At 37.8% G+C, this 13,778-nt stretch overlaps 1 protein-coding gene across 11 annotated transcripts in view; it reads left to right on the forward strand.

The window, feature by feature from the left end:
- R3HDM1 (R3H domain containing 1) overlaps positions 1-13,778 on the forward strand; it is a 178,428-nt gene that overhangs the window by 68,376 nt on the left and 96,274 nt on the right. For 10 of the 11 annotated variants that reach the window (XM_057745227.1, XM_057745229.1, XM_057745228.1 and 7 more), the window contains exons 2-3: positions 1,686-1,894; positions 3,296-3,506. In XM_057745227.1, coding sequence (XP_057601210.1) covers positions 3,336-3,506 — 171 coding nt within the window. In that variant the 5' untranslated portion in view covers positions 1,686-1,894; positions 3,296-3,335. Of the gene's footprint in view, positions 1-1,685; positions 1,895-3,295; positions 3,507-13,778 lie in introns of those variants that run through there. The other variant, XM_057745234.1, reaches the window with a different exon arrangement.

A 13,778-nucleotide genomic window follows, 5' to 3' on the forward strand; every position in this document is an offset into this window, starting at 1 on the left:
TTGCACTGAGTCTTAGTTACGCCAGGCGGGCTCCTTAGTTGCATGTATGTGGGAATCTAGTTCCCTGACCAAGGATCAAACCCAGGCCCCCTGCCTTGGAAGCATGGAGTCTGGAGTCTTAACTGCTGCTCCACCAGGAAAGTCCCTGGTTGGTTGGTTTGAGTTGGAATTTTTTTTTTTTTTAAAGCCTAGTCATTTGATTTAGTGACCCAGCAACCTTGGTGATATTGAGATGACAATGTCAGTTAAAAAACAATTTTGACACTTACGATACCTCCTATTCTGTTATCCTGTAGTCAAACAGAGTGAAATGTGAAAACTAATGTGAATCTGTATCAGGGTTCTTCAAAATCATTTTTGAAGAGTTAGTATAAGATGTGAATTCTTGTATGATGCATGCTCAGAAGTATTGTTGCAGGAAGGGGGACCCCTTCCAGGGCCCAAGAGTGGGCTCTTGTCTAACGGGGAAATGAGTTGTCCAAGGAGATACACGTGCTGACAAAGCAAGAGACTTTATTGGGAAGGGGCCTCTGGGCAGAGAACAGCAGGGTAAGGGAACCTGGGAGGACTGCTCTGCCATGTGGTCTTGGGTTTTGTGGTCTTGGGTTTTATGGTGATGGGATTAGTTTCCAGGTTGTCTCTAGCCAATCATTCTGACTCAGGGTCCTTCCTGGTGGTTTGCACATCGCTCAGCCAAGATGGATTCCAGGGAGGATTCTGGGAGGTTGGTAGGACACACGGACTGGCATCTCCTGTCTCCTTTTGCCCTTTGCTGAATTCTTCCAGTTGGTGGTGGCTTGTTAGTTCCGTGTTCCTTACCAGGATCTCCTGTTGTTAAGATAACTCACACAAGTGGCTACCATCTTGCCTGGCCAGGGTAGGTGGTTTCAGTCAGTGTTTCCCATAACAGTATTAGTATTGTATCTCTTGATACTTAGACCTCATTATGCTCAGTTGTTTCACCTTAAAATTGTGCTATTCTGTTTACTGACAAAAAAAATTGTCAAAGGAAGTTGGAAGAGCTATGTAGGATTTTTAGAGTGTTTTTTTTGCTGTGATGTAGTTAGTTACACCAAAAAAAATTTCTAATGAAACTGACTTTAAAAACAGATGACACTAAGAGAATTTTGACATTAATCTTTCATATGTCTTTAAAAATAGTCATGCCACCCTTTATAGAAATTTGCTTTTAACAGACAATGTGCATTTCTTTGAAAATATTAAATGGCTTATTATAGTTTTTGTTCTTTTGTACTTTTAAAAACCTAGAATATTATTATTTTTCAAAATTATTGTCTTAAATCCATGTAGCTCTGGAAGAAAACTCTAATAATCATAGTTCTTAGAGGCAAGTGTTCCTGGTTCTGATCTTGGGCAAACCTTTTAAAATGAAAATCATATCTCCTTTACAACACTGAGCACATACTCGGTTCTTATTATATATTCCCTTGCTTTTTCTTCTTCCTTCGGCTTTAACTACAAAACTCTCTCTGTGGCCTCACAACTTACTCAGGCTCATAAAACCAATGCATATCAGAATTGGTTGTAACTGAGTGTTCTGGTTCTTGTTTAGGACAAGAAAATAATAAAGTCACCAACTAATATTTTTAATTTCCAAATTGCTGTGTGGCATTTCATTTCCCTTGGCTGTTTTGTTAAATTGTTTTCTTTTGTTTTAATTTTAGGCCACTGAAAGGTATGGTATATTTGATGCAATACAGTCTATTTCAGTCCAGGAATCTACAGTGGTGACAAGGACATGGGACTCCTCCTGCCAGATTCCAAATGGGTCAAGACAATTGATATCCTGGCTGACAACTGTGAAAAAGAACCTTGGATTATTTTATTTTATTTTTTTGGGACACTACAATCCCAAATCCATAGGACCTATCAGGTAACCTCTCTTGTCACTTGAGAAAAACATATCCGTTTTGCTTTCAAAATCTCAAAAGTAACCCCCTCCCCCTTAGTAACCTTACTGTTTTGAGAGTGAACCACTTAACTTTGGCGTGGATATATTGATAATTAAGGAAGACTTTTTTTTTTAAGCTTTCCAGATGTATATATGGATTCCTGAAATCTGTTTAGATACTTAGTTGCAAAACATTTTTCAGGAAAAGAACTCTTGAATTTTCCATAAAGAAAAGACAAGTTCTACTGGGTTTTTTCAGCCCCCTCAAGATTTTATTATGAAATTTTCAGAAATACAGAGAAGTTGAAAGAATTTTACAGTGAACAACCATTTAACCACCCCTGCGTTCTGTCATTAACATTTTATGATACTTGCTTTAACCTGCATCTGTCTATCTATATCCATCCCTCTACTTATCCATCAATTAATCTACATTTTTTGGGTGCATTTTGAAATAAGTTGTTTTTGTCCTCACCACACACAAAAATTTACTTCTGTGGGGTGATGGATTGTGTTCATCATTTTACAGTATATGTGTATCAGATCACCACAGCGTACACCTGAGCCTTACACATTATTATATGTGAATTATGTCTCAGTAAGGCTAGAAAAAAATAACAACTGATATACATCAAGTTCTGCTCTTCAGGTTTACATTTCTCACGTGTCCTAAAATGACTTTATCTGATACATTCTTATTTGATATTTGGCGTAAATTCCCCATTGTTGTCTTAAAGTCTCTAAAGATATGAAATATATTGGCATCTTATATATTTGATCTCCCGTGGAGCCCATGTGCGTTGTTTGGCCCTGAATCACATAAGTCAGGAGAGTTTTCAAAGCTTGATTCATAATGCTGAACAGTTATTAGTGCAGATTCACAACTGTGGTTTGTATAAAATGTTGCTGTCTGTTTTGTAAGTTATTTCCTTTTGGAATTGCAGCTTAATTTAAGAAATTAGAAATTTTAGGACTCTAGATGAAAGCTATGACAGGAAATTTTTTTTTCCACAGGATAATACTCATCCCTTCAGAGAAAAAGATTTCTGATAACATCTAAATATATACATTTAAAACTCTCCAACCATTACCTTGTATCTTGATAGGGCTTATTCCTTAATGTTTCTTATGAACTTTCACAAGTAGTATGTGCATCAAAATCACCTCATACCCATATTACAGCCCTTATCTCATTGTTTTATTTTTTTTTTATTTGAGTATATCTGCTACTAAACTGTTTACTCCTTGGAAGCAGGAATTTTGCTTCTATCCATGTGTATTAGACATTATTCCTGGAACATGGAAGGCACTTAATGTCATACACTAACTGAATATAAGAAATGTTTCAAACTGAATTAAATCTTTTTTTTCTTGCTTGCTAAGGCTTCAAGTTCCCTGTAGAATTCTAAAATAACCTTTGCTAATGAGGATGTCTGATACTGTTACTGTAAAAAATGAAACTGAAACAATGAAGGATTTGGAGGCAGAAGAGAAAGATACAACCAGAGTTGAAAATCTTATCAAATCAGAAAACTATGGGAAGATTTTGGCAGAGAAGAATGAACATTGTATTGACAACAATATTGATTTGCAGGTAAACAGGATTTTTTTTCTCTGGCTACAAATATTAAATATTCTGTATATAATTATACTTTTCATACAAAATTCACTTTCAGAATTGTAAAAGAGTAAGTTGACCCTTTGCAACATGCCTACCAGCTGTTTTTGGGGTCATCTGGATTAGCTTCTTGAGTCTGGCTCTTTGATTTGCTTGTATCATGTAATATATTTCTTTTTATTTGCGTTTGGCCAGTATGCTTTTTTAGTGGCTTTATACTTTTTCATTCCATTCTGCACCTATCAGTGTTGCAAGAGTTGAAAATAACCTAAGATTAGAGGAGATTAGTATAGAGAGATTGAAACTGCATGAGTTCTGCTGGCAAAAACAACCCTGGGGAAGTAATCAATCAATCATGACTGAGAAAAGAGGTTGGTGGGGAAAAAAAGGTCACTTGAGGCTTTTGATGCTACACATATGTGATGACTTAGAACTAACCACTGAGAAGGCTTTTAATTCCAGGCATAGGTGGAAATTGATGAATTGGTCCACAGATTCAAGTTAGGTAAAAATTGTTTCAAGTAGTACTTACAGGGTTCACTTCTGAGTGTTCCTGTTATCTATTGCTTTACAACAAATGATCACAAAACAAAGGGCTCACAATTTTAAAACAGCATTTTATTTTCAATATCTCATGATTGTGGGTCAGAAAATGGAACAAGGGCTTGGCTGAGTGAATCTTCTCTCATACAAGGCATCAAAAGAGATCCGTCACTGATATTTAAATGGCAGGTGGCGGGCTTGGAAGGTCCACAACTGTTTCACTCACGTATCTGGCTCCTTGGTGGGAATGGCTGGAATGTAGGCTCAGCTGAAACTGGGAGCGCCTACTTGTGGTTCCTCCAGCACAGTAGGCCCAGGTAGTCAGACTCATTATGCACGATTCAGGGGTTCCAGAAAGAATATTCAAAGAGCCAAGCAAAGCTGCAAACTTTCTTTTGACTTAGGCTCAGAAGTCCCAGCATGTCACTTCCACTGTTGTCTTTTGATGATACATGTCAATAAAGCCAGCCCAGATTCAAGGGAAGGGGCATTAGACCCTGCCTCTCAGTAGGAAAGAGCTTTAATCCACCATAAAATGTTGTCTTAAAATGCTGTCTCTAACATCTCTGTTTTGGTTTAACGCTGTGAGTAAAGAATTCTGGTTTTGGAGAAAATATTGTATCATTCTTTCTACATCATAAAGACCTTGAGGGCTACATACCAAAACTTATACCTTTATTTTTGTAGAATAAGTTAAGAAGATTCTTTTAAAGGTTATTTCATTCCTTCGTTCAGTCAACAACTTTATTCTTCATTATGTGCCAGAAATGTGTTAGAAAACGATAGCAACTCATACAGCAGTAAAAAAGCATTTAGGCCTCACTGGTTCAGTATAGTCAGGTGGTAATTATCTAAGAAATTTGGAGGAATAACATTTTTCTAGTCGTTTTTGGTAATAGCACTTTTTTAAACAAAGCATTATCATGCCTTCAATCAGTATACTCAGTGATGGCAGAATGCCAGTATCCTGATTGGATCAGAGAAAATGCTTAAATTCTATTGCATTGGTGATTGAAATAGTAAAAGATTTCCTTCCAGTTTCTTTTCTGCACCTAATGTTCACTATTCCAGGTCATGTTTATCCACAAGCGATTAATGTGGACTATGGCATGTGTTGAACTTCTTGCGGGTTCGTTTCTAGACCACTGCTGTAAAGCAAATAGCACGATAAAGTGAGTCACACAAAATTTTTGGTTTCCCGGCACATATAAAAGTTATGTTTTCATTATCCTGTAGTCTGTTAAGGGTGCAATAGTATTATGTATTAAATTAAAAAGTTCAGATCTTAATTTAAAAAACTTTATTGCTAAAAAATGCTAACTGTCATCTGAGCCTTTAGCAAATCATAGTCTTTTTTGCTGGTGGAACATCTTGCCTCGGTGTTGATGGCTGCTGACTGATCAGGGTGGTGGTTGCTAAAGGTAGGGGTCACTGTGGCAATTTCTTAAAATAAGACGAAGTTTGCTGCATTGATTTACACTTCCTTTCAGGAACGATTTCTCTGTAGCATGCAGTGATGTTTGATAGCATTTTACCCACAGCGGAACTTCTTTCAAAATTGAAGACAAATCCTCTCAGACCCGGCTGCTGCTTCATCAGCCAAGTTTATATAATATTCTAAATTCTTTGCTGTCATTTCAATAATTTTCACAGCATCTTCACCAGGAGTAGATGCCATCTCAAGAAACCAGCTTCTTTGCTCACCTGCAGGAAGCAGCTCCTCATCTATTAGTTTTATCATGAGATTGCAGCATTTCAGTCACATCTTCAGTCCCCACTTCTAATGCTAGTTCTCTTTCTATTTCCACTACATCTGCAGTTCCACTACATCCTCCACTGAAGTCTTGAACCCCTCAGAGTCATCCAGGAGGGTTGGAATCAAATTCTTCCTAACTCCTATGAATGTTAACATTTTGACCTCTTACCATGGATCACCAGTGTTCCTAATGGCATCTAGAATGGTGAATCTTTCCAGAGGTTTTCAATTTACTTTGCCCAGATCCATCAGAAGAATCACTATCTGTGGCAGCTATAGCCTTACAAAATGTATTTCTTAAGTAATAAGACTTGAAAGTTGAAATTACTCATTGATCCATGAGCTGCAGAATGGATGTTGTGTTAGCAGGCATGAAAACAACATGTATCTTCTTGTACATTTCCATCAGAGCTCTTGGGTGACCGGGTGCATTGTCAATGAGTGGTAGTATCAATATTTTGAAAGGAATCTTTTTTTCTGAGCAGTAGTCTCAACAGTGGGCTTAAAATATTTAATTAACCGTGCTGTAAATAGATTGCTATCATCTAGGCTTTGTTGTTCCATTGATAGAGCACAGGCAGAGTGGGTTTAGTATAATTCTTAAGGGCCCTAGGATTTTCAGAATGGAAAACGAGCACTGGCTTCAACTTAAAGGCACCAGTTGCATTAGCCCCTAACAAGAGAATCAGCCTGTCCTTTGAAGCTAGGCATTGACTTCTCCTCTCTACCTATGGAAGTCCTAGATGGCATCTTTTTCCAATAGAAGACTGTTAGATCTTCTGGATAACTTAGTACAGCTTCCTCATCAGTGCTTGCTGTTTTTTCTTGCACTTTTATGTTATAGAAATAGCTTGTTTCCTTAAATCTCATGAACCAACTACTGCTGGCTTTAGACTTCTGCAGCTTCCTCACCCCTGTCAGCCTTCATTTGGAAGAGAGTTAGGGCTTTGCTCTGAATTAGGCTTTGGCTAAGGGAATGTTGTGACTGGTTTGATTTTCTATCTAGACCACTAAAACTTCCTCCATATCAGCAATAAAGCAGTTTCGCTTTCTTGTCATTCTTGTGTTCACTAGACTAGCACTTTTAATTTCCTTCAAGAACTTTTCCTTTGTAGTTACAACTTGGCTAATTGTTTGGCACAAGAGGCCTAGATTTCAGCCTATCTCACTGAGATATTAAACTGAGAGATATGCCACTCTTCCTTTCACTTGAACACTTAGATGCCAGTGTGGGATTGTAAACTAGCCTAATTTCAATATTGTTGTGTCTCACAGAATAGGGAGGCCCAAGGAGGGGGAGAGAGACAGGGGAATGGCTGGGCTGGTTGGCGGAACAGTCAGAACACAGGCATTTAGTGGTTAAACCTGTCATTTCATATGGGTGTGGTTTAAGGCACCCCCAAAACAATTACAGTACTGACATCAAAGATCATTGTTCACAGATCACCAAGACAAATAAAATAATAATGACAAATTTTGAAATATTGGGAAGATTCCCAAAATGTGACAGATGCAAAGGGAGTACACGCTATTGGAGAAATGGTGCTGATACAGATGTAGAGAACAAACACATGGACACCAAGTGGGGAAAGCGGGGAGGGTTGGAGGGTGGGGAACGAATTGGGAGACTGGGATACCAAATTGTACACTCTAAATATATGCAGTTTATTGTAAAAAATAAAGAAATAAAAAGTTAAAAGAAAAAATAATCCGGTTATATAAAGTTACCTCTTAATAGGGAGTTATCTATTATGAAAGGCCTTTTTTCTAAAATACTACTACTTTTCATCTTCTTTTGGTACTTCTAAGATACTCCCTGAAAGTTTAAGTAGCAACTATTATTTTTACTCCAATTTAGATGTATGTACCAAATAATATAGGTTCCTTATTAAGAATTTTGAATTAATCAGCATATTCTTTACTTTCCTTTCTGTCAGTCTGAAAGTCTGCTACCATGAATATAATTTATGTCTGTTGTCTTGCTTCAGCATAGTAATATCTAAAGTGACTTAAGAAAATAGAAATGTTTTCCCAAGGAGGCATACGTTTCATCTATTTCCAAGTCTTAATTTCCTGACCATCCCCTTAGTATTTTATTTAGAAAAACTCATTTTCATTTTTAATTTTAATTTTTTGTGATCACTTCATTTATATATTTGTTTATTTTTATTTTTTGGCTGCATTGGGTCTTCGTTGCAGTGCACAGGCTTCTCATTGCGGTGGATTCTCGTTGCAGAGCACAGGCTCTAGGTGCGTGGGCTTCAGTAGTTGCAGCACGCAGGCTCAGTAGTTGTGGCTCGAAGGGCTGTAGAGTGCAGGCTCAGTAGTTGTGGCACATGGGCTTAGTTGCTCCGTGGCATGTGGGATCTTCCCAGACCAGGGATCGAACCCGTGCCTCCTGCATTGGCAGGTGGATTCTTAACCACTGCACCAGCAGGGAAGTCCCAAAAACTCATATATAGGTATTTTTAAAATATATTTATTTATTTATTTTATTGGCTGTGTTGCGTCTTCGTTGCTGCACACGGGCTTTCTCTAGTTATGGCGAGCGGGGGCCACTCTTCATTGTGGTGCGCAGGCTTCTCATTGCCGTGGCTTCTCTTGTTGTAGAGCACGGGCTCTAGGCGCGTGGGCTTCAGTAGTTGCGGCACATGGGCTCAACTCACGGGCTCTAGAGTGCAGGCTCAATAGTTGTGGCGCACGGGCTTAGTTGCTCCGCAGCATGTGGTATCTTCCTGGGGGAGGGATTGAACCCATGTGCCCTGCATTGGCAGGTGGATTCTTACCTACTGCGCCACAGTCCCCCAAAAACTTATTTTTAATTTTTGGCTGCTTTGGGTCTGTGTTGCGTCTTCGTTGCTGCACGTGGGCTTTTCTCTAATTGTGGTGAGCAGGCACTACTCTTCATTGCGGTGTGCGGGCTTCTCATTGCAGTGGCTTCTCTTGTTACAGAGCACAGGCTCTAGGCGCTCGGGCTTCAGTAGTTGTGGCACAGGGGCCTAGTTGCTCCGTGGCATGTGGGATCTCATTTTTAAATGAAGGGATGTCATAGTATAAAACAATAAAGAAATCTTATGATTTTCTACCATTGTTAAGGATAACATTTATATGTTCTTTTATCCCTTTGTTCACTGCTATGTGATCCAAACCCAGATGACCCCCTAGTGCCAGAGATTGCACAGATCTATAAAACAGACAGATAAGTACAACAGAATATCTCAGGAATGGACTCAGAAGTATGCCATGTGATGCTGCCTTAAAGTCAGAATAACCTGCATTATAGTTGGAATAAACTTTTAAATTGCTGTTCCTTTTTTGATTTTCTTATCCGGCTGCTACCCTATCAGACATCATCTTTTTTTTTTTTTTTTTTTTAATTTTTTTTTTGGGGGTACACCAGGTTCAATCATCTGTTTTTATGCACATATCCCCGTATTCCCTCCCTTCCTTGACCTCCCCCCCTCAAGTCCCCCCCACCCTCCCTGCCCCAGTCCTCTAAGGCATCTTCCATCCTCGAGTTGGACTCCCTTTGTTATACAACAACTTCCCACTGACTATTTTATAGTTGGTAGTATATATATGTCTGTGCTACTCTCTCGCTTCGTCCCAGTTTCCCCTTCACCCCCCGCCCCCTCCCATACCTCTAGTTCTCCAGTCCATTCTCTGTATCTGCGACATCATCTTTTTTTATTTTATTTTTTATTTACCTCCCTCCACTCATTCATATGCTTGTCTGAGAAGGCAAGTTCTGCCAGCTTTGGACAATAACTGCTTTTAAAAACTGTAAAGTAGGGACTTCCCTGGTGGCGCAGTGGTTAAAAAGCCACCTGTCAATGCAGGGGACACGGGTTTGAGCCCTGGTCCAGGAAGATGCCACATGCCATGGAGCCACTAAGCCCATGCGCCACAACTACTGAGCCTGCGCTCTAGAGCCCGTGAGCCACAACTGCTGAAGCGTGAGCGCCTAGAGCCTGTGCTCTGCAACAAGAGAAGCCACCACACTGAGAAGCCTGTGCACCGCAAGGAAGAGTAGCCCCTGCTCACCTCAGCTAGAGAAAGCTCACACACAGCAACGAAGACCCAATACTTAAATAAAAAAAAATTTTTTTTTTAAAGTGTAGTTACAGGAGAACAGTTGCCCAAGATTCAGAATTTTTTAAAAAATGGAACATGTATGTTATGTGGCCAATGTCTTCACTCTAACTTGGAGTCTAAAACCATTCCTCACTGCTCTAACAGGCTGAAGAATCATCTGAGGGGGAGGGAGATGGGTGCTGAGTTGTCACATCCAAAGAAGCAGCATTATTCTAGCAGCATCCATTCTTGTTTAAACCTTCCACTGTTAGAGATTTGAGGTTACATGATATATACTTTATGCTCTTACCTGATGTGGCTGGAGAATTGGTACTGAGTTTATAGCATCAGCAGAACGGAAAATGTGATGTGTTTTATGCATGTCAATAAAGGAATGACCTGTTGTTGTTCTACAGAGAATGGAAATTGAAAATCAGACACCCTTTGTATTCCAAAATAGGGTCTCAAACATTTTGTAATTTTCATTTACATTGTTAGGAGTTTTGGAGCTATTAGTTAATGTCTTCCAATATGCTGTTTAATATAGCACTGAAAAAGTGATGCAAGTTGTCAGTGGATGAGTGATCAACTAATAGCTCTGCTAGTAATTAATTTATTTTTCTTCAATAAAGTTGAATAAAACAAAATAATAATAATATTGATAATAATTTCATCAAGCTGGAGAGAGGCCAGCAGACATAAGACATATCACCTTGAATGGTTCCAAGCAGATATTAACTCATAGAGCTCCTTGACCAATTCTTGTATAAATAATTTCACTTCTGTGACTCTCTATTCTTCAAAAAATGGTGTGTATTTTATTGTTTTGTTTGGGACTATAATCTTTTAGAGAAGTTTTTGGATTACTTTCTTAAGAATTTTTTAGAACACTTTAGACCTAATACAAGTAATCTGTGTGCGTTAATGTCAAGAAGTTCACTTTCCCACATAATTGCTATGGAGTTGTTCTGAATTGTTTATATGGTCCCAAACAGTTGTACAAAGGGTTTTTGCTTAGTAGTTTTTCTATTGCCACACACACATGTTTCCTGTTTCAAGTCTTAGGTTATAAGTTGGACTTTGTATGATTATTAAGTATTTAGAAGGTTGGGGTGCTAAGGTATCTGGTTTCTAAATCCAGAAAAATTTTAATTTGTTAGACTACCACTAATCTTTAACATGGGGTAAATTGGGGAGGGGGGTCAGTGTTTGCTTTGGTTTCCTTTGTATGACTTATTCATATGGACTTTGTTGTTTGATTTTTCTGAGAGAGAGATTTTTCACATTAAATTTAGGGGAATTACTTGTGTTGATTTCTGCCATTTACTTGAAATGTAGAATTAGGAATCTTATGCTCTGAGGTTCAAACTCAACTTTCCCATGCTTGTACTTGAGAAATGCTTTCTCTAGGGATGTTCAGCTCTGTACATGTACATATAAACACAATCCAGACATATTTTGGAGCAGTTCAAACAATGATCCCTCTTCCCACAAACTCTTAAGCAGTAGAATGGAAAGTCCAAATTGTGTTGGTAACCCTTGTTATGGAAGAAATAATAGAACTGACTTTTGTTAAAAAGTAGACCTTATCTGCCACAGTGCATGAACAGCTTCTTATATATATGAGTGAATTTTTATACACAGAATCAGTTGAAGTAGGTGTTTAATATATTCTCAGTTTCTTTAGCAAGCCCTGTGATAATTAAGATGAGACTTTTACATCTTGTATTCCCCAAGTTAGTTCCAGTGTATTTCTTTAAAAAGGGGAGGAGAGGGCAAGTAAGGGACAGAGACGCAATGACAATCTAATAAGGTTATCAGAAAAACTCAGGGGGGAGACCACACTTCTCCAGCAGTGAGGTTAATGGGCATCAAATCCCTTAATTGAGGAAACATGTGAAGAAGTTTCTTTTTAAAGTGTTCAGTAAATGTCCATGTAAAATCATACAAATCTTAACTATTTTTTCCTTAAAGATAAAAAGCTGTATGTAATATGTCTGCTACATAGTTAGAGCCCAGCACATGGTAGATGCTGTTAGTAATATGATGTTTACAATCATCATCATAATTGTTACTAATTATTTATTAGCAATAGCACCACTATATGGTTCCTCAGACTGATTCCTTTATTGTTATGCAACATAGATTTCTCTTTTAGTAATTTAAAAAAAGTAAAATTTATTTCTTGACATAAGCTCCCCAGAATTCCAATACAGTACTGTTTCTTTGTATTAAGTTCCCTATCTGTATACTATACTTCTGCCTTTTAAAAGTTTAATGAGTTCAACTTTTAAAGCTTAAAATTGACTTCCCATAGTACATTTTATTTTTCTAATTATTTTTAGGATTTGGTACTCTTTCTATTGAACCTGGGCCATATATACGCATAATAGCTGGCACATTTGCTTTTCACAGTGCTTTATTATGACATGTATAAAGAAGATGTTCCCCATATCTTGCAGATGCAGAATGCTTTTACATAATATTTTTACTTCCTCCAGTTTTCATGTATATCATCATTAGGATGGTGGGTGGTAAGATCACTTATCTTCATTTAATATGAGAAGTAACTAAAAACCAGAACCCTTGACTTTCTCCAGGGACTTTACTTAGATGTTTAATCCTGTGCCTTTGGATTTTTTTTTTTTCCCCATTGGAGTATAGTTGATTTACAGTGCTGTGTTTCAGGTGTTCAGCAAAGTGATTTAGTTTTATTTCTTTTTCAGATTCTTTTCCCATATAGGTTATTGCAGAGTATTGAGTAGAGTTCTCTGTGCTATACAGTAGCTCCTTGTTGATTACCTATTTTATATATAGTAGTGTGTACATGTTAATTTCAACCTTCTAATTTATCCTTCCCCTCCACCTTTCCCCTTTGGTAACTATAAGTTTGTTTTCTAAGTCTATGAGTCTATTTCTGTTTTGTAAATAAGTTCATTTGTATCAGTTTTTAGATTCCACAGCCTTTTTATTTTTAACCCTCTGCTTTTTTGCCTAAAGCACTAAATGGTATAAACAGATTCGTGATTGGGGATGGTTTGTCAGTTTTTTGAAATTTTTTAAAAGTCCACTCTATCAACTTATAAAACTTTGTTGTTTTATGTTATTCCAATGGAAAATATCAGCGTGGCCTCATTTGTTATTACTGTTCTTAACCTTCAGCTAGACATTTATACCTTAATTCATTATCTTCTCTCAATAATTACCATTAATTCTTACCATTATCTTAAAAAGTAGCAAGAATTAGGGACTTCCCTGGTGGTCCAGTGGTTAAGATTCCCTGTTCCCAATGGCAGGGGTCCCGGGTTTGATCCCTGGTCAGGGAACCTAGATCCTGCATGCTGCAACTAAAGATCCCACATGCCACAATAAAAACCCAGACCTGGCGCAGCAAATAAATAAATAAATATGTTTTTAAAAATCCAAATGTCATTTTTGCAGAAATAGAAAACCCCATCCTAAAATTCACATGGAACCTCAGAGGACCTGGAATAGTCAAAACAATCTTGAAAAAGAAAAAACTGGAGGAGTCACACTTCATGGCTTTAAAACTTACTGCAAAGCTACAGTAATTAAAACAGTGTGGTGCTAGCATAAGGAGAGACACACAGACCAGTGAAATAAAATAGAGAGCCTAGAAATAAATCCTTGTGTAATATGATCAAATGATTTTTGACAAGAATGCCAAGACCATAGAGAAAGGATAGTCTTTTCAGAAATGGTGCTGGGAAAACTGGATATCCACATGCAAAAGAACAAAGTTGGACTCTTACCTAAGACCATATTCAAAAATTAACACAAAATGGATCAAAGACCCAAGAGCTATAAAACTCTAAAACCTTAGAAGAAAACATTGGGGGAAAGCTTCATGAATT

The sequence above is a fragment of the Hippopotamus amphibius genome, chromosome 8 (genome assembly GCF_030028045.1).
Source record: "Hippopotamus amphibius kiboko isolate mHipAmp2 chromosome 8, mHipAmp2.hap2, whole genome shotgun sequence".
Lineage (NCBI taxonomy): Eukaryota > Metazoa > Chordata > Mammalia > Artiodactyla > Hippopotamidae > Hippopotamus > Hippopotamus amphibius.